Source organism: Canis lupus, chromosome 8 (genome assembly GCF_003254725.2).
Source record: "Canis lupus dingo isolate Sandy chromosome 8, ASM325472v2, whole genome shotgun sequence".
NCBI classification, from domain to species: Eukaryota; Metazoa; Chordata; class Mammalia; order Carnivora; family Canidae; genus Canis; species Canis lupus.
In genome coordinates, this window is record NC_064250.1 from 72,629,866 (window position 1) to 72,648,247 (window position 18,382).

Below are 18,382 nucleotides of genomic sequence, written 5' to 3' on the forward strand. Positions count from 1 at the left end.
GCGGCGGCAGGTCCCCCCCAGCTGGCAGCAGCGCGCCCCGGGGCTCGCGGGGGCGGCGGGCGGCTCGGGGCAGCCCCTCCGCAGAGGCCGCGCGGGGGCGGGGCCTGAGGGCGGGGGCGGGGCCTGAGGGCGGGGGCGGGGCCGCGGGCGGGGGCGGGGCACACGCAGCACGCGGCGGGCGGGCGGGGCCGGCGCGCTGACGTCACGACGGCCGCCGCGGCGGGGTTGGCGCGCTCCGTTGCCGGGCAACGGGCAGGCGTGGGGACCGCGGCTCGCGCAGGCCGCGGCGGGAGCGGGCGGCCCGGCCCCCGGCTGCCGTCTGCCCCGCCCGGGGCGCCCCCGCCCCCGCCCCCGCCCCCGCCCCGCCCGTGCGGCCCCCGAGGCCCCCGCGCGGCGCTGCGGTGCACCTCCCCGGCTCCCCGGCGCGTGGACGCGGGCCCGGCGGCGCGGCCATGCAGGGCCAGCGGCAGCGGGGGGCAGGCCCTGGCCGCTCGCGCCCTCCCGGCCGGTGTCCCCGCGACCCCGCGGAGGGGCTGAGGACCGGCCCCCGCCCCCCGGGCGGCCCGGAGCCCGCGGAGCACGGCAGCGCCTGGGGCGAGTTCGAAGGCTTTCAGGAGGCCCCGGCCAAGGCTGGACAGTTCGCGGCAAACTCGGAGGCCCCGGAGAGCCCCCCGCATCCAGGGCGCCAGGCTGGGGGGACGGGAGCCGCGGGCAGCTCGCCTCGAGAGGTATCTGCGGGCCGACCCGGGCTCCCGGGAGGGCTCGGCTCTGCGTCTCCCCCGGGCCGTCCCTGCTGCCCTCCTGACGGGGCGGGGGTCCTCAGGGGCGGGGGCCCTGTGCCCGCTGCTCCCGCCCCCCCGGGCGCCCAGTCCGCCGCCCACTTTGCCCGCCGCAGTTCAGGGCACACTGGAAAGAGCTTTTCGTCCGAATTGTCACTCTGCTTCCTTAGAAAGCCTCCCCGAGAGTCCCTTCCAGCCTGCGGCCCATGCCGGGCTGGGCCCCTTGGCCCCTGGCTCTGCCCCTCCCGACCTCACAGCAGTTCCACCTGTCTTGTGACTGCACCTGATCCCTCCGTTTCTCCGCTTCTCTTCCTCCACCATCTGCTCCCAAGGGCTCCCCCCTCCCCCAGCACCAGGAGAACAAAAGCAGTCAGATGGGGAAGGGCCGGGAACAGGTTTCTCTGGTTCTAGGGGTGAGCTGTTTGCTTCCTGAGCCAGGCGGTGACCCCTGGACCTCGGCGGGGCGCCCTCTTCATCAGTCCACCCTGCTAGGACGCTTGTCTCGGAAACAGGACTTGTCAGGGAACAGTCTGAGGATAATGGGAGCTTTGCAGGAGACACTAGGGGAATAAGGAAGCCGCCCCCCGCTGCCGTGGATGCAGCTCTGCACACACGCACACCTCCAGCGCTCTCGGGGCCCCCAGGACCTCAGCTTGCACAGCCGCCCTCACCTCCACCTGCCCAGTGCTCACCCGCCCTCACCTCCAGCCCCCCGGTTTGCACTCCTGCACTTGCTGTCAGACTTTACACAGCCCTCATTCCAGCACTTCACACTAACTCCCACTTTCCGACCTCAGGTCTCCGTCAGGGAACGGCCACCCTTACTGTCGTGTGGCTAGATTTCCCAGACAGTTGACACGGGCGCCTCTTTCTCGTGAGTCACTGACGAGGCTTATGAGTATTGTGCCCTAACCCACTTTGCCTGCGCGTCTCATCGGGAGTGTGCATGGCGGAGACTTGTAGGAGCGAGCGTGTCCCGCCGTGGCAGCAGTAACGATGTGGTTGTTCACACGCTTCGTTTGCACCAAGACTGCGTGTTGGGTACAAGGTGACGTAGTGTGTGTGTTTCTCTCTTTCAGCTCGCGCTCAGCTACGCGGACGTTTTCAGGTTTGCATTTCAAGAAGTCCTGGTCCCGCAGGCCGCTGAGGGCATCTCTCCCTTAGACCACGTCTTAGACGCAAGCGGCGAAGGGAAGCCTGGCTGTGAACCTGTACACACACTGTGGTAATGAACTTACACGGGAACTGACATTTCTTTTTTTTTTTTTTTTTTTTAAAGATTTTTTTATTTATTTATTCATGATAGTCACAGAGAGAGAGAGAGAGGCAGAGACACAGGCAGAGGGAGAAGCAGGCTCCATGCACCGGGAGCCCAATGTGGGATTCGATCCCGGGTCTCCAGGATCGTGCCCTGGGCCAAAGGCAGGCGCCAAACCGCTGCGCCACCCAGGGATCCCGGGAACTGACATTTCTTACGGCGAATCTGAGTTTATACTTTTGGTTGATAAGTGGACCTTTCCCAAGAGCCTGTCTCTCCTGAAGTCCCCACAGCCTTGGAGTCAGGGGGTCCTCACACAGGGACTGGGTGCCACGGAGTGATGCCCACGGTCTGGCCATGGTTGCCCGCTGAGAGCCGCGTTCACCTGGAGCAAGGCAGACCGGGGGCGTCAGCTCCTTGTGTCTTAATGCGAGTGCTGGGGCTGTGGAAGGGCCTGGGGGCCTGGGCTGCGGCACAGCGCTGCCCCGGGGGACCTGACCCGCTGATCCTCAGCCACAGAGAAGACACGCCAATGCCCCGCAGGGACAGTCTGCACCCACAGGGTCAGCCAGCCTGAGCGCTCCGGGTGCTGCCAGCAAGGCTGGCGGTCCCCGGGACTAGTCCTATGGCCTGTCACAAACACAGCTGTTCCAGATGGCCATGTTCTCAGACACGCTTTCACTGGGCACCCGGGGAACCCACGTTTAGCTCACTGGATCCTGTGTAGTGGTCGAAAAGCCCGAGGTCCTCTGGGTCCAGGCCACAGGAGGAGGAGAGGGCTGGTGTGAGCTGGCTTCCCTGGCCCCTGTGCTTGACCTCTTTGTCAGGGAGTTCTGCAGACTGGCCCTTCTGGGCTCTGGCTTCGGCCCCAGTCAGGGCCACCGCTGGGGTCCAAGCCAGTGCCTGCCCCAGGAAACCCCCAGCAGGGACCTGGGGACAGGCCTGAAGCCCAGGAGGCTGTCACCACCTTAGCCCAGAGGACCATGTGCCCTCCAGATGTGGCGCTTCCCCAAGGTGTGGTCCAGGCCAGCAGGCAGGTGGAAGGACCTTCGGGGGCAGCATGAGCCTCAGACACCCAGAGACAGGGGCCCCCGGTGTCAGGTCTGGCGGGGCCAGACGGGACATTGCTGTTACTCTGGGGTGTAAATGCGTGAGGACGGCTTGGAAAGGAAGCAGGTGCTTAGCATGACTGCCCTACTGTGGTCCGTGGGCACCCCTCTCTTCCCTCGGAGGCACTGGGCTGGCAACTGTGGCCGCTGCGTGACGGACACCCAGCGGTCATCCTCTCGGCACCCCTCCAGCCCGAGTTGATGAGCATCTCTGGTACCCGAGATCATCAGGAACAAAAGTCATACCAGGCCTCCAGGAGCTTGTGCCCTTGGAGGAGCCGTTCAGCCATGACCATGAGCCTGGCGGTGCCAGGGGCAGAGGGTGGCGGTGCCACAAGTGCTGGGGTGTTCGCTGTCCCGGAGGAGGCGTGCTCTGTTCTCGCGGCCTCCGAGGGCAGGTACCCTCCGGCTGCTGTTCTGAAGGCTTCTCTGTCACCTCTTAACTAACGTATGTCTCTTCCAGTTCTGAATCTAGAGAACTCTGGAGAGCCCTTCAGAACACAACTGGCATGTCGGCCTCTCGATGCCTCTGGAGCAAGTCCCGTTGCCAGGAAAACTTCTTTCTTGTTCTTGGGATAGATGCTGCTCAGAAGGTGATTCAGGTGTACACGGGGCTCCTGGGGGTGCAGCTGGACTCCGCAGCGACTTTGCCGGCCACCCTGCGGCCGCAGGGAGCTGTCTACACAGCATGAGGGTAGGGGGGCCTTGCTGCCAGAAAACAGAGGTGGGGAGAAAATGCACAGGTTTCTGGGGAGGGGGGTGATGAGGCAACACAGGCAGGGAAGGGGTGAGACGGGTCAGCTCATCAGAGTCAGGCCCCTGCTCTGTGCCAGGCTGACAGATGTCCAAGTGCAGGCCAGTCCCCAGCACCCAGTGGAGGAGGTGTCCTGGCAGGACATTGGCAGACTGCAGGGATGGACACAGCATTGGCGGGGGCAGTGGGGGTGGTGGCAGGAGTGGTCTCTGCTCAGGGGCTGCAGGGGTGAGGGGGCACAGGAGTGGCCTCTGCTCAGAGGCTACAGGGGTGGGGAGGCAGGAGTGGCCTCTGCTCAGGGGCTGCAGGGGTGGGGAGGCAGGAGTGGCCTCTGCTCAGGGGCTGCAGGGGGGGGTGCGGGGAGGGGCACAGGTTCAGCAGAGCCACAAGTGCAGGCAGAGGTGGGTCCTAGCGCCTGAGGTGGAGCCAGTGGAGCTGGAGCAGAGGGGTGAGGGGTGGCCGAGGAGGGGCCACCGTGACATCAGAGACCCCACCAGTCGTATCCAGAACAGTCTCTGCGATCCAGTTGGCAAAGACCCTCCTGTGTCCCAAGTATTAAGGACATATTCAGATACGGGACACAAGAACGGGCTGGCGGCCTCGTGAACGGGGCCCTGGGACTGGCTGCTGCGTTGGCCTCGGGCCAGAGGGACCACGAGCAGTGGGGGCCCGGGGGCCCCGTGAGCCCACCCACGCGTTGCCTTTGTGCAAGGAGCACAGCCGGGAGGACGGGGAAGGGACAGGCTGCAGGGTGCGGCCGGGCTGGGGGTGCAGGGCTCACCCTGGAGCGGGGAGGACTTGAGGCAGAGGGCACTGGGGCCTGGCGGGAGGGGGGACGGTGGGACCAGCCCTGGTGCGGTTTCCCAGTGGCTGCGCAGAGGGGCGGGGGCGGGGAAAACCGGGGAAAGCGGCCCTTTAGCTTCCTTCCCGCTGGGTGACGGCTCGCCTCACTAGGACCTTTCCGGAGACCTGGGTCACATTCCCGAATGCTCCGACCTCAAAGAGCCTGAAGAAGCGGGCGCGCCCTCCCGTCTGCAGCCCTGCAGAGCCCTGATCCAGACCAAGGTGAGCCGCCCCCCGGGACAGGCGCGTGGGCCTCCGTGGTGGCACCTCCGACCTGAGGCTCATGGGCTCGGGACAAACGGGCACTGCCGCTGTCCGGGGGCAGCCGAGCACCTGGAGGGGAGCCGCTGTCACAGGACTGCTGGGCGGCAGCAGGGGCTGCAGGGAAGCCGAGGGGCCGGCGCACCTGAGGCTCAAGGGAGGGGCGCGCGGCCAGGGGCCCCTCCCACCCCCTTCTGAGGGCCGGCACAGCCTTTCCTGGGGCTGGGGCGGCCTGCACACTCGGGCCAGGCATTGCGGGGCCTGTTCCCCCAGGGCCCCGGGGCACAGGTGGGGTTCCCTCTGCCCGCACCCCTGCCCCGGAGAACACTGGCACCCAGGGGCGCCCACCGCAGGGTCTGCCCTGATGGTGCTTGGTGTGGAGAGCGTGTGCCGGGGAGGGGCCGGGCTGCTGCTGCGGCCGCTGGGAACACACAGGGCAGCAGGGCAGACGGAGCACAGGAGAGGCCCTTTGTCGTCCGGTCACACAGGCCGGGGCCCTCTCCAGGGATGCCCAAGCACGCTGCTCCATCTGCTCTTTGGGAACCCCAACAGGTGGGAGAGAGAAGCTTCTAGACGTGCAAGCAGGGGCCCCTTAGAGCAGCCAGTCTAGAAACGTCCACAGCGGCATCACTCAGAGTAGCCCACACGTCCCAGCAGCTGGTAGGCGGAAATCCGTGGATGCTGCGGACGAGAGCAGGACAGGCCAGGCCCCCAGCACCGGGGCCCTGTGACCCCACCTAGGCCCTCAGGCCAGCGTCCTAGCATCACTTGGGACCAGGAGGCCTGCGTGGCCCTGGGCCCGGGGACACAGCCCGCCGTCCTCCCAGCGTGGTGCCCCGTGCGCCGGGGGAAGCCGCGGAGCTAGCTGTGCGCTCCATCCCGCACACGTCCGGGGTGACGGCCCGAGGACAGCAGCTTGAGGCGGGGGGGGGGGCCCACGGGGCCGGGGGGCGGCGGCCGCTGGCGTCTGCGGGCCCTGACCGCGCCCTGCCCTTCCGTCAGCTCTCGGGGCCGTCCGGCGGCGGCCAGGGGAGCCTGCTTGCCTGCAGCCTCTTTCTGAGGACGCCCTTACGCAGAAGCGGGCAGTACGTCCCAATCCCGTGGAAAAAGAAGATTTTCAATCCACGTAACCTGAAGATCACCTTGTTTAATAGTGACGTCTGCTGAAACAGGAGCACTTGGTATTTTTATGAGGAATTTTATGTTTTCTTACTGGCTCAGCGGGGTAGCTGGAGCCCGGGACCGCGCCGTGGGCATGTTTCCTGGGACGCCCGGGGCAAACCTGTCCTGCGCCAACGGGCAGGGGTCTGACCGCTTTAGAAGACTGTGTCCTCGGGCAGAGCCGTCTCCACAGGAAGGGGCCGCCCAGGGTCCCAGGAGCTCCGCCCCCCCGACACGGACCACGGTGGCATGAGGGGCCTGGCTGCCAGCGTGGCACCGCCCGGGGCACACCAGGCTGGACCGTCACGGAAGGCAGCCGTTTGCAGCTCAGGAAGTCCCACGTGCATTGCTGTCACCTGGGGCAGGGCACCTGGTGGGTCAGAGCGAAGCGTGAGCACCTGCCTGCGGCTCTGCCCAGCCCGCGGCCTGGTCTGCGTCCGGACGTCCCCCCGACTCTGCGCAAGCTTCGCTGGTTCTGGCTGAGGCACGGGTTTTTGTAAAATTTTATTAAATAAAGTGGCCTGGATAAGCCCACGTTGTTGGCGACTCGTCTGCCGTCGAGGGACCGTGCCAGCAGTCCCGTTCCAGCCCGCCCCTGCCCGGGAGCCCGCCCGGCCCTCCGGGGGCGGCCTGGGGACCTGAGGCTGGCGGAGTGCCTGGCGCACGTCGCTGTCCTACCCGGGCCACGGTGCAGCTGGGAGGAAGCAGCTCCGCCAAGCCAGGGGTCAGACCCAGAGTGGCCAGCAGAGGGCACCGGCCTCAGCCCCCTCTGCCAGACCCGCCTGGTTTTGAGGCTCTCGTTGAAGGGTGACCAGATGATTTAGTGCCGGGTGTTTGGGAAACGTGCCCTAAGTCTTCACTTTCAGGCACAGAGAGATGGACACTTGGAAACTGCTTTTCTTCTACGCTTTCCCCAAAGGGCAGCATCCCCCCTGGGGACCCCTGGGGCCCCGCCAGCAGACCCGCTGCGCATCGTGTCCCAGTCTTTCCTTAAAGTCAGACGTGAACTCAAAATAGGCCATTCCATGGTCTGCTTCCTCCCACCAGTCACCCTGACCCGGCGCTGAACTCCCCCAGCTGCCCTCCCTGACCTCTCCTGACCCCCAGCCGGCCCAGCACCCCCCACCCTGCCCCCCAAGCCCCAGGCCAGGCCTGCCCCTCACTCCGCGTCCACGCAGACATCAAGTGTGGTTCTGATTCTGCGTCCTGATGTCTGGCCAGTCTGCTCAAGGAGGGCTTCTGAGCCGGGCGGGTGAGTGCCGACAGGTGCCCCGGCCAGAACGTGCCCCGTCAGCTGCCAGGGCAGCTCCAGAATAATCACAGAGCCGCGGATCCCAAGGAACCTACATTGATTAAATTCAGTGCCCCAGGGGCGGAGCGGGGGACCCCAGGGCGGCTCCATGCCCCTGGCAGGTCCAGAGTGGGGCCCGGAGAAGCACGAGACCCCCCGGGGGAAGCTCAAGGTCCTGCTGCTCGCTCCAGGGGCCCCGCAGGGCAGCTGGACCCTCGCCCCGGGCGCTCCCAGCCACGGCCTGGCCTCTGCCCTGCTCTCGGGCCTGTCATCCATCCGACGGGGGGACCTCCGTGGGGCGGCCCCTCCTTGGGCCCAGCGCCCCGCCAGCGGCTGCGGTCTTCCTGAGACCCCAGCCCCCAGGTCAGCTGGCCCGGCTGCCTCCCACGGCCTCATACTTGCACCAACGTGCCAGCAGGTGCCGGGAGAGCGCGCCCGTGCAGACGGTGGCCCCGGGCGGGCCCCATGCTCGGTGCTCCCGGGAGGACGCGCCGGTGCGGGGAGAGGAGGCCGCACGCCTCCCTGGGCGAGCTGGCTCCTGGGGCGGGCGGCAGCAGGCCTCCCCAAGGAGCGCTGGGCTGCAGTTTATACCTTCTGGGGCCTTTTCCCCAAAGACTACAAAAGTACAAGAACAAAATTAGCAACAGAAAGCAACTTGGAGCATGAGAAAAGGAAAAATGTAAAGAGGCCAGATCCAGAAACGTCACAGAGCGCAGGGCAGCAGCTCTCTGCGTAACGGCCGCCTGCCTCCGTCCACGCCTCTCCCGGGCTTCCTGACCGACGTCACCGCCTCCCTGCGACAGTACTTCCACCCTGTCACCTGCTCCCGGGAAGAACTCCCGGGAGACATCCGCAGCAGGTGCCTCAGGAGGCTCTTCCAACCACAGGCCCGTCTGGGGGCGGCGCTGTGACCTCGGGGCTGTGGGTCAGGGCGGTGGTCAGGGTCCCCTGCCACAGCCCGGACAGCAGGGGAGGTGGGGCGTTGGGGCCGGGGTATCAGGGAGCGGGGCGGGGGGGGGTCGGGGGGGGGTTGGGGAGTGGGGGAGGTGGGGGGTCAGGGGGCCGGGACCTCCTGCCCTCCAGCCCGAGTCCCCGGTCCAGGTGTGGTGGAGGCATGGCCGTCCTCAGCCCCGCTCCGGGGACTCTGCACGTGCCGCCCGCCTGGGGTGGCAGAGGGGCCTGCAGAGGGGCCCCAGGAGGGAGCTCTGGGTGGGTGCAGCAGGGGGGGCGGCACAGCCTTGGAACTGCCCTACCGACCACAGCCAGGTGGGCGCCCAGATGTTGACACAGAATGTGACCCTGAAAGACATGAAGTCTGTCCCCCAGATGGTAAGCCCACGCTTCTCCCTCGGGCAGGTGGATGCATCTGGGAATAACAGAACTCCCATCCAGGACGAGCCCCAGGAAGGCCACCCACAGTCCTGAGAGCAAAGCAGAGGCTCTTTGATGGGGCGGGTGGGGGCGTGTTGTAAACAGCAAGTCCATTGGAGGAAACTGGGAGCTTGGAGTGTAGACATTTCTCATTGCCTGGGGCGAGACAGTCTCCCATTGGCTGGGCTGTTGCCAGGGCAGGAGGAAACCTTCCTTCCTCCTGCTGGGATGGTAGCAGTGTGTCCAGGAGCAAGGGGCGCATCTTCCTGTGGGGTCTGCAGTGGTCAGTGAGTGGTGGGGCTGAGTGCTCCCCCTGATGCCATTCTAGAGGGTGTCCTGATTTTCACACCACTTCAGGTTATACCTTATAAAAAATACTTTATTTTCCACAAGAAAAACCTATGGAACCTGAAGGAGGCAGTGGGTGGAAGTCTCAGCCTGGTCCTGGCTCCTCCAAGGGCACCGTCCCCAAATCCAGCCCAAGACCTGGGGCAGGGAGGTGGGTGCAGAACCACAAAGTGTGGGTGGTCGGCAAAATGCTGACTTAACACACCCAAGTGCAATGGGTAATGCGGCCGCACTGAACTAGGAAAAAGAGATCCCCTGGAGAATTATGATGCAGCTGATAAAGAACACATTTCCATTTGGTTTGATGGATAATTTTTAATAAAGAGACGCATACATGGCTGATGTTAAAGAAAGGTCACATGTTGGAAAGAAACAGGTCTTTTTGGCCAAGGGCTGGGTAAGGAAGGAAAGGCAGAAGCAGGAGTGGGGCAGGAGTGGGGAGAGAGTGCGGTCTTACATGTAAACCAGTGAAACAAATAAAGGTCTGAGTGTTCCTAGCGTCCAGGACAGCGTCACGGGGTCACGCGCGCAGGTACCCCAGAGCCCACTTAGGTGGCCCTGCCCCACCAACCCCACCAACGGCCCCCAGGATTGGGAGGTCACATGTAGTGAGTGTCCAAATTTAATTCTAGACTTAACCTTGAAGTTCTGCCCAGCACCAGCGTCCCAGAGCAAGCGTGGCACTCTGCAGGCCCGCGGTACCCAGACAGCACCCTTCCCATGCACACCGGGCACCCAGCAGCCTGTGCACGCCAGCCCAGTAAACGTGGGTCCAGCAGCCAGGCGAGTGTTGACCGTTTTACCAGCAGAATGGGTTTATTCAGGAATAAGAGAATCGCAACCCACTATGGCAGAACCAGAGGCAAGGCCAACAAATGAGAGGAACGTTATTTATGGAGGAGGGAGGAAGTTGGAAGGGCTGTTCTGAACAGAAGTCCACAGGCGAGAAGTGGGAGTCCAGGATGACAGGGACTCGTCTCTGGCCGTTTCTGGTGGGTTTCTTCCCGTGGGGCCTGGAACCAACTCTCCGGCCGAAGCTTCTCCTGCTGGGCCAGTGACTTACGATCCTTGATGTCCAGTGGGACAGCGGGAGAGCCCCCCGGACTCCTCACTGCATTTTAATGACGCTTCCCTTGATCAATGTCCACGCCAGTCAGGGGCCTCCACGGTGGCAGGGCACGTACAGGAGGGGGCCCGGGAGTCAAGAGCCCCTGAAGGCACCGCCTGACGCCCCCGGGGGCCGGAGACCCTCGCCTCCAACACTGACACATAAATAGGCATAAATAAAACCCTCCGAGATCCACACTGGAGACATGGCTGGCACAGCAGATCTGGTAATGACACTCAAGAATAAGAGGTGGGGCAGCGCAAGGTGCTCTAATTGTAACAGGACGTGGAGAAGGCTCACGCCAACATAAAGAGAAAATTCATGATCCAGGTACGCTACACAGAACGTAGTGAAGCCTCGTGTAAAAAAGTCCTTATTTAAACCTTATAAAAAGAAATACACCGACTGCAACTGTTTAGGTTATAAGTTTCTAATGTAGCAGCAGAAAATGTTTATAGAAAAAATATACTTTTAAGAAAATAGCTGAAAAAATCTAAAAAGATAAAAGTATAAAAAGTTTAAAAAATATATCTTAAGACAAAATATTGCCCAAAACATATAAAACTTAATTTAAAAAAATTCACCTATCTAAAGTTAAACCAGGCTGGTCACGGAGCTGCAGCAGGACACCAGCGGCCGGCCTGGGTGACCAGCCCAATGGAAAACCACGCAGCCCCTTCAGGAAGAAAGGGGAGAGGGCGACTAGATGTTGTTCTGGAAGGTTCTCCTCATCACAGACAAACCAGGCGCTGAGCTCGCAGATGCACGGCAGCGAGCACTCCCGGCCACTCTGGACGCCTTACGAACCCATCCGTGAAGTGTCCCATCGGGGCACAGGGGCCCTCTCAGGTCTCCACCAGGATCTCCACCGCGTGGTCCAGCTCGCCCAGATCCGACCTGCAGCTGGAGCCGGGAGGCGGGGTGGCCGCAGCGGTGAAGGCCTGGAGCCCACTGCCGTGGCCCGACTGGGTGCTGCCCACCATCCCCGTGAGCACCGCGTCCAGGTCGTAGTAGGAGCTGTCCACGTCTGAAAACAGCTCCTCCACAGAGCCAGGGGTCTTACTCTCCAGCGTTTCAAAGATCTGATCTAGTGACTTCTGAAAGCCTCCTCTGTTCTCTCGAGAGCTGTCCACTTCCCAGAGGCTGCTCTGCGGGCTCCGCAGGGCCTGTGCAGATGGGACCGCGGAAAGTCCCGGGACCAGGCCTGGCGTGCGGCCATCTCCCACGTCAGCGGCAGGGCGCTCCCCCTCCTGCTCCCGCACCGAGCGACACAGGATCTCAGTGGACACGAGGCGGTCCAGCGGCGCCCGCCCTGCCGCCTGGGGTGCCAGCACCCGCCAGGTCCCGTCCTGGGTCATCTCTTCTTGGATCTGCCGGACCGTGTTGGCTATGAGGACCGAGCGACAGAGGTTGGGCTCGACCAGCATGTGGCACAACTGGAGTTTGACCAGGGACATGTCCAGGAGCGACTGGCGCTGCAGGCTGTAGGAAGGCGTGGCCTGGGTGCCCGCCAGGCCTCCTTCCACGTCCTCCCCGTCCTCGGCGCTTTTTCTCTTTAACCCTCGTGCAAACATCGTGCCCTGTGGAAAGCAAGGAGATGCCGTTTAGCACACTGCAGAGTCCCCAGCAGACGCTGCCCTGAGACTCAGTCTGCAACTGTCAAAGACGGGGTTCCTGGGAGGGGACGGCTGCAGTTACACGACCGCTGTGGCCCCGTGGGCATGTGTCCAAGCAGGGCCCAGCTCCTGGGACAGCCCTGACACAGAACAGAGGTCAAAACCACCACACGGCCCCCCCCCACCCTCTGCCTCCATCAGAAAAAAGAGAAAAGGACTGTAAGTAAGGGAACACACTCGCCGGGAACAAGGCTGGAACGCTACACCCGGATTCTGGGCACTGGTGCCCACTGGGCCCACAAGGGAGAAGAGTGGAGGAAGCGGGACAGGTGCCTGCCTGCCTGCTGCCACCTGCCTGTGCCCAAGCTGACAACTGTGAGTCCTGGGCACTGGCAGCCGCTCTTCCCTCAGGGCTCACGGCAAGAGGGCTACAAGGGCTCCCGCGGCCCAGAGCCCTGGCGGTGCCCCAGCAGCACCTGGGCGGCTTCCCGACAACCGTGTGCCCTCCCCCAAGGTACAGATGGGACTCAACCTCACCGGGTACCGGTGGGGCCAGGCACCTTGCGTAGGCTCTGGGGTGGCACTGGTGTCACTCACACAGCAGGCCATTACCTCTGCTCGCAGAAGCCAAAATACGAGCAAACTGTCCTTCGAACTGATTCTAGGCGGAGAGCTCCGGAGAATCACAAGGCAGAGCAGGACGGGTCTGGGGCTGCAGTGTGGCACCTGCACCCCCAGCCTGGCACCAGGAGGCTCCAGAGCCAGCGCGGGGCACACGGCGAGCAGCCTGAGGACCACCCTCTCTGGACCAGAGGCGGGGTAGGCATCAAGCATCTCTCTTCTCAGGTTTGTAGGTAGCTAACCGTGTTGGTTTCCAATAATTCATTTGAGTTATTCACGAAGAGGATTACGGTCTTTCAAATCTGCAAATTTTTGTATTTCCTTTTTTAGAAAGATCAATGCAGTGGCTCTCTGGGGCTGCTGCTGGCCGGACTTTGGCAAGCCCGGGGCCCCTGGAGACCCGGGTGGGGTGGGGCGGCGCCGGTGCTGTCTGCACTCAGGCCCCCAAGTTCGGCACCCCTGCCAGGAGCCCCTCTGAGAACCCCCTCCTGCCAGCCCCACCCTTCAACAGGGAGGAGGAGGAGCCCCGTCCCCTGGGTTTCCTTTCAGTGTCGTGGATCTCATCTCCTGGATGCTTAACATTTTAAGACATTTTTAAAATGAGGTGTTTTGGGGGCACTTATCCCAAACAAAGGAAAGCCAACATTCATGCAATAACCTGCACAGGAATGTTCACGGTGGCTCTACCCGTAAAGCCCTGCTCCAGGGAGTGGCTGACACCCGAGGGCACCGGCCGCACGCGGCCACTGGGCAGAGGGCAGAGGGCCCTAGGGACACCAGACTTGGAGGGATCTTAGGGGAGTTATGCTCCAAGAGAAAGCCAACCTCAAACTGTTGTGCGTGGTACGCATATTTGTGGAACAGGACATAGAGATGTGGTGGGTGTAGCGGGTCCAGGAGGCCGTGCATGTGCTCTAAGGGTGCAGAACCCGGTGTGAGCACGCAGGATCGCGACCGGCTCTGTGGTCACACACAGGACATGCTGCCTGGGCATCTTGCTGAAGCTCCGACACCAGGGAGGCAGGTGTTCTCCAGGCCGGTTCTTTACAGCGGCCCGTGCACCTGCATGTATGTATGTATTTATGTATTTATTTTAAAAGATTTATTCATGAGACACACAGAGAGGCAAAGACACAGGCAGAGGGAGAAGCAGGCTCCCCTGAGACCCGATCCCAGGGCCACGGGGTGGGACCCGATCCCAGGGCCAGGGGTCACGCCCTGAGCCGAGGGCAGATGCTCAACCGCGGAGCCACCCGGGTGTCCCACCTGTAATTATTTAAAACTAAGTTTACGATACGAAGCGCCTGTAGCTTGTTCCCTCCTGGAGCAGCAGACCGGTCTGACCTACCAACTCTGAGGCCGCTGAAGCCACCTGCCATTTCCACCACGACACCTGCCACACACTGACTTGTTGCCTATTTTTAAACAAACGAATGAAAGAGCTACTACCAACCACGTGAAGATTTCACTCACTACGACAGTAAAGGATCCGAATGTTTCATGGCTTCAAACTCAACTCTTACAGGTTTTTTCTGTCAATCTTTGTGTAAAGGTCACTTGCTTAACACTGATGAGCACATGGAGAATCTCGGTGAGATGATGGGGTACTAGTGCCGCCTGGGGAAGGACATGCAGGGTGCGGGGTGCCTGTCTCCAGGGTCTCAGATCCCAAGTCTGTAGGCAGCCCATTTCATATAGGCCCACTGAAGGCCCCGGAATCACAGGATGAGCCTGAGCCTCCGCTTCCGCCCCCGGCAAGACGAGTCAGCAGCAGGGCCCGGCTGTGGCCGCGGGGGCTCCTCGGACAGCATCCCTGTCCTCCGGACGGCCGTCGGGGCAGGGAGCCCGCGGGAGCCGGTGCACCCACAGCCGGGGCGGCCAACGCGGCCTGCGGAGCGGGAGCATCACGTTCCACCCAGAAGCCGGGATGGGGGGTGGGGTGGGTTACAGTCCGCTTCCAGAGCCCGAGTGCGCACCGGGCACCGGCTACACCCGCAGCCGCAGCAACAGCCGCGGGAGCCCAGAGGAGAGGCGGGGGCCACAGCGAGCACCAGAATGTGCCCAGGGTACCCCCGGCTCCCCCCCGCCCTCGCCACCCTCCGCTTCCTCGGATCCACAGCAGCCTCACGCCGGTTTACCATCTGTCATTGGCTGGGCCGGGACAGTCTCCCATTGGCTGGGCTGTTGCCAGGGCAGGAGAAAACCTTCCTTTGTCCTGCTGGGAAGGTAGCAGTGTGTTCAGGAGCAAGGGGCGCACCTTCCTGTGGGGTCTGCAGCGGTCAGTGAGTGGTGGGAGTGAGTGCTCCTCCTGCCCGCCTCCTGATGCCATTCTAAAAGGCATCGTTTTACTAATTTTTACGCCCTGAACTGCTATTGTTATTCCCAAATAAACCCATTTTTTGCTAGTGAAATAACAAACTTTCATTTTCAAGGTTAACACGGCCCAGGAAGTCAAACTTCTATCTCCATGACAGGCCAGGAAACCAATGACTTTTGTAACAATCACCCTCAAGGGTCTGGACTTCATCAATAACAGACAGCTTTCCTAGTATCTGTCCCCACCTCCTAGAGAAATCCAAACGTGCTCCCCCCACAAAGCCACCAGGGCGGCTGGCTCCTCAGGCTGCAACCCCATCAGGGGCCCTGGAAGCCCTTCCAGTCCGACTCCCCTGCCTGTCCCCAAGTGTCTTTCTGCAAGCCAGAAGGTGGTCCAATCCCTGGTGGCAGCCACTTCCAATAACAGCCTTTGCTCTTCTCATGCAGGCGCCTTCCCCTGTTTCCGCAGCTTACTGTACATAATTGGGAAGAACATCAGAAAGTACAAGACAAAAATCACCGTGGCCGACTCATCAGAGAAGCAGTCACCACACAGGTTCTTCCCAGCATCTCCCTAAGCAGCCTCCTCTCTGCATGAGAGCTCACTGCGAGCTGTTCTTGGTTACCGCATTTTCCATGTCAGCAAAAGCCGACCCTCAGGATAAACACAGCGCAGGAACTGAGCCTTACTCCCTGCATTTGTACCACTCACAATCTCCTCAGTTACAGTGATGCTCGGTTCCGACCTGGGGCTTTATTGACAGGCACATGATCCACATTATCAAGCTGCTTTCTAAGAAGCAGAATCAATTCACTCTCCACCAGGATTTTCTGTATGGACTTCCTCACATTTGCTGGCAAGTCCCCCCAACCACCACCACTTCACCCATTATCCCTGCTCCATACTCCTGCCACAAACCCAGTTCACCACCCCGGGTGTAAACATTATTTTCAGATTCAAAATAAGCAAGTCAAACATGTAAGCTGTGGTATGTCTGACAACCAAACACGATCCAGCAACAAAGTTCACGCTGATCTACGGAACGAGAGCAAACCTCGGACACCACGCCTAATCACAAAGCAAGAACAAAGAAACAGGTACCCTATAATTCTGTTCACATGAACTTCGAGAAGAGGTAAAGCTAACCTAAGGTGTAAAATAGCAGAATGGTTGCCAACGGAGGGGCAGGGATGGTCTGGAGGTCTCCAGGATGATGGAAATGCACCCTATCTAGACAGGTGCATGGTCCTGGTCAGATTCACACAACTGCACAACTACTAACTGCCCACTGCATTGTATTAACTAAATGATACCTTGGTTACAAAGAAAAATACAGAATCCAGTTGACGGGGGAGGCTACCACATTCATTTAAATTGAAACCATTTTAGGTAGTGCCTCCCGCGCATCACTAAGCGCTGGATCTCACTCGGCATGCCAGGACAAGTATGTGTTCAAAGTCACTCTAATTATTCCCTTCTGATGTTCCAACCCCTGAACAACTGTTAATTTTTGTTACGCTCGGGACCAGCCAGCGCTAGCCGATTAGGATTTCAGAAGGAGTAGCCGGAGGGCAGCACATCCAATTCCAGGAGCCGATGGAGGGTCCCAGAGCCTGTGTGGAGGTGATGCGTCAGGCTGAAGGGGGCCGGAGAGCCTCACCCTCCCCACACAGTCGTGTTCACAACAAAGTCAGCACGAGGTGGGCACACAGACCCCCGGGGCCCGGCTGGTCCAAGTTACAGCTCCTGGGGCAGCCTGTGACAGTGGCCTGGGGCTGGACGTTTCGAAATCAGCACACAAGACCCCACGCTTCCCAGGCTGCCCTAACTGCAGACCCAGACTCACCATTCAGTTCTGAACAAGAAAGCGCTGGTATTACCTCCATCCCCCCACACGCGGCCAGAGGGTCCTGCGGAGTTCAATCCCATCACCTCCTCAAGGTTAAGGGTGTTTTGCTCCAAACCCTCCAACGTCAGGGGACAAGCAGGCCATGGGTGTTCAGCCCTAGGTCAGAGCACAGCAGCCTCCAGACCAAGGGCTGATGGAGCAGAGATCACGGGAGGGGTCCCGCGTGGCGGGTGGGGCCTGGGGGGTGCTGTGCCCATCCGTCAGGGCGCCCCCAAGACAAAGGGGACCTCCCCGTCCTGCAGCGGCTCTCCCGTATGTGCCCAGCAGCCCAGGCTGCCGGCAGAGCCTGGGGGGCCTGGGGCAGCCTCGGCCCTGACCTGGCGCATCCCTACGACCTTCAGCCACCCGCAAGCTCGCTCCTGACTCAGGTCTTTCAGGCAAAATAACGTGAACGCTTCGGTCACACGCTCAGGCGGTCTCCGAGATATGTCATCCCAGAAGACCGGCAGGCAGGGCGGCTGCAGAAGGGCCTGGGGTCCCCGCGGGGCGTCTGCCGCGGCTGCTGCTCCTGGGCCTGGGGTGAAATACAGTGTCTGGGCCTGGAAACCCGGTCCGGACGCTGGGGGACACTTCCTGGCCCTTCCGAGACACGGTTCCTTCTCGGGAGATGCTAAAGCGGGACTTTGCATCCTGCATTTCCGCTTCGGGTGGAAAACACGGCAAAACTTGCCCAGAAAGTCCGTGCCCCGGGCCGCTGACCGCCCCCGCCCCGCCCCGGCCCGGCCCGGCCCGGCCCGGCCCGGCCCGCAGCACCCGCGCCCCGAGGCCCCTCGAAGCGGTGAGGCCGGGACACAAAGGACAAGGAGCCGGCGCGCAGGTGGGCTCGGCGGGAGGGCAGGGCCGGGCCGCGCGGCGACCCCCGGGCCGCGGGCCCCCCCGACCCGCCCCCGACCCGCCCCCGACCCGACCCGGGGCGCCCGCCCGCCGCTCACCTGGCCGCCGCCGTCCCCGCCGTCCCCGCCCGAGCCCGAGCCCGAGCCCGAGCCCGAGCCCGCCGCCGACCGAGGGGCGGGGCCGCGGGGGGCGGGGTCGCTCCGCGCCCACAAAGGGTCGCCAGGCGCCGGCCGCCCCGCACGCTGATTGGCCGAGCGCGGGGGCGGGGCCTCCGGTTCAAACCGCGGGCGGGGCCTGGCGCGAGACTTCCCGCGCGGACGCGTCGGCCGTTGGGGCCCGGCGCTGGCCACACCCCCGCCCGCCCCGCCCGCTCCCAGGTCTCCGCGCGCGGCCCCGGCGCGCCTGCGCAGGAGCGGGGGGGGGGGGGAGGGGGGAGGGGGGAGGGGAGGGGGAAAGGGAAGGGAAGGGGCAGAGGGCAGGGGAAGGGAGAGGAGGGGAGAGGACGGGGAGGGAAGGAGGGGGAAAGGGAGGAGAGGGGAGGACGAGGAGGGGGGGGAGGGCAAGGAGGGAAGGGGAGGGAGGGGGAGGGGGAAACGGAGGGGAGGGGAGGGGAGAGGATGGGGAGGGAGGAGGGGGAAAGGGAGGAGAGGAAGGGAAAAGGGGAGGGGGGGAGGGAGAGAGGGGAAAGGAGGAGGAGGGGAGGGCAGGAGGGGGAGGGTAAGGCAGGGGAGGGCAGGGAGGGGGAAAGGGGGAGGGGAGGGGAGGAGAGGGAAAGGACAGGGAGGGGAGAGGACGGGAGGGA

General features: G+C 62.7%; 3 protein-coding genes across 12 annotated transcripts in view; 1 reads left to right on the forward strand and 2 right to left on the reverse strand.

Moving 5' to 3' along the window:
- The window catches only part of GPR132 (G protein-coupled receptor 132), a 149,654-nt gene that overhangs the window by 104,818 nt on the left and 26,454 nt on the right, over nt 1-18,382 (reverse strand). The gene's annotated exons all lie outside the window — the stretch shown is intronic.
- CLBA1 (clathrin binding box of aftiphilin containing 1) lies at nt 438-6,696 on the forward strand. Its single transcript, XM_025443461.3, has 5 exons — nt 438-728; nt 1,859-2,004; nt 3,610-3,739; nt 4,855-4,965; nt 6,007-6,696. Exons 1-5 carry the CDS (start codon nt 453-455, stop codon nt 6,169-6,171), a joined length of 828 nt encoding a protein of 275 aa, XP_025299246.3. The 5' UTR covers nt 438-452; the 3' UTR covers nt 6,172-6,696.
- CDCA4 (cell division cycle associated 4) lies at nt 9,471-17,769 on the reverse strand. Of its 10 annotated transcripts, XM_049113550.1 has the most exons (5): nt 17,679-17,761; nt 17,064-17,260; nt 13,346-13,582; nt 12,512-12,822; nt 9,471-11,863 (listed from the first exon to the last, which is right to left on the reverse strand). In XM_049113550.1, the coding sequence occupies exons 4-5, from the start codon at nt 12,731-12,733 to the stop codon at nt 11,129-11,131; spliced, it is 957 nt and encodes a 318-aa protein (XP_048969507.1). In that variant the 5' UTR covers nt 12,734-12,822; nt 13,346-13,582; nt 17,064-17,260; nt 17,679-17,761; the 3' UTR covers nt 9,471-11,128. The 10 variants fall into 10 exon arrangements, with proteins under 10 accessions (XP_048969507.1, XP_035575526.1, XP_035575527.1 ...); XM_035719633.2 differs by lacking the exon at nt 17,064-17,260; XM_035719634.2 differs by lacking the exons at nt 17,064-17,260; nt 17,679-17,761 and adding an exon at nt 16,718-17,055.

Excerpts from the sequence above, each read along its gene's own strand:
- CLBA1 (XM_025443461.3), top strand. The coding sequence starts at position 453 with ATGCAGGGCCAGCGGCAGCGGGGGGCAGGCCCTGGCCGCTCGCGCCCT. Across the intron at positions 729-1,858 it reads CGGGCAGCTCGCCTCGAGAG|CTCGCGCTCAGCTACGCGGA; the intron begins GTATCTGCGGGC and ends TCTCTCTTTCAG. Across the intron at positions 4,966-6,006 it reads GAGCCCTGATCCAGACCAAG|CTCTCGGGGCCGTCCGGCGG; the intron begins GTGAGCCGCCCC and ends CCCTTCCGTCAG.
- CDCA4 (XM_025443250.3), bottom strand. The coding sequence starts at position 17,375 with ATGCAAAGTCCCGCTTTAGCATCTCCCGAGAAGGAACCGTGTCTCGGA. Across the intron at positions 11,864-17,063 it reads AGGTCGTAGGGATGCGCCAG|GGCACGATGTTTGCACGAGG; the intron begins GTCAGGGCCGAG and ends TGCTTTCCACAG.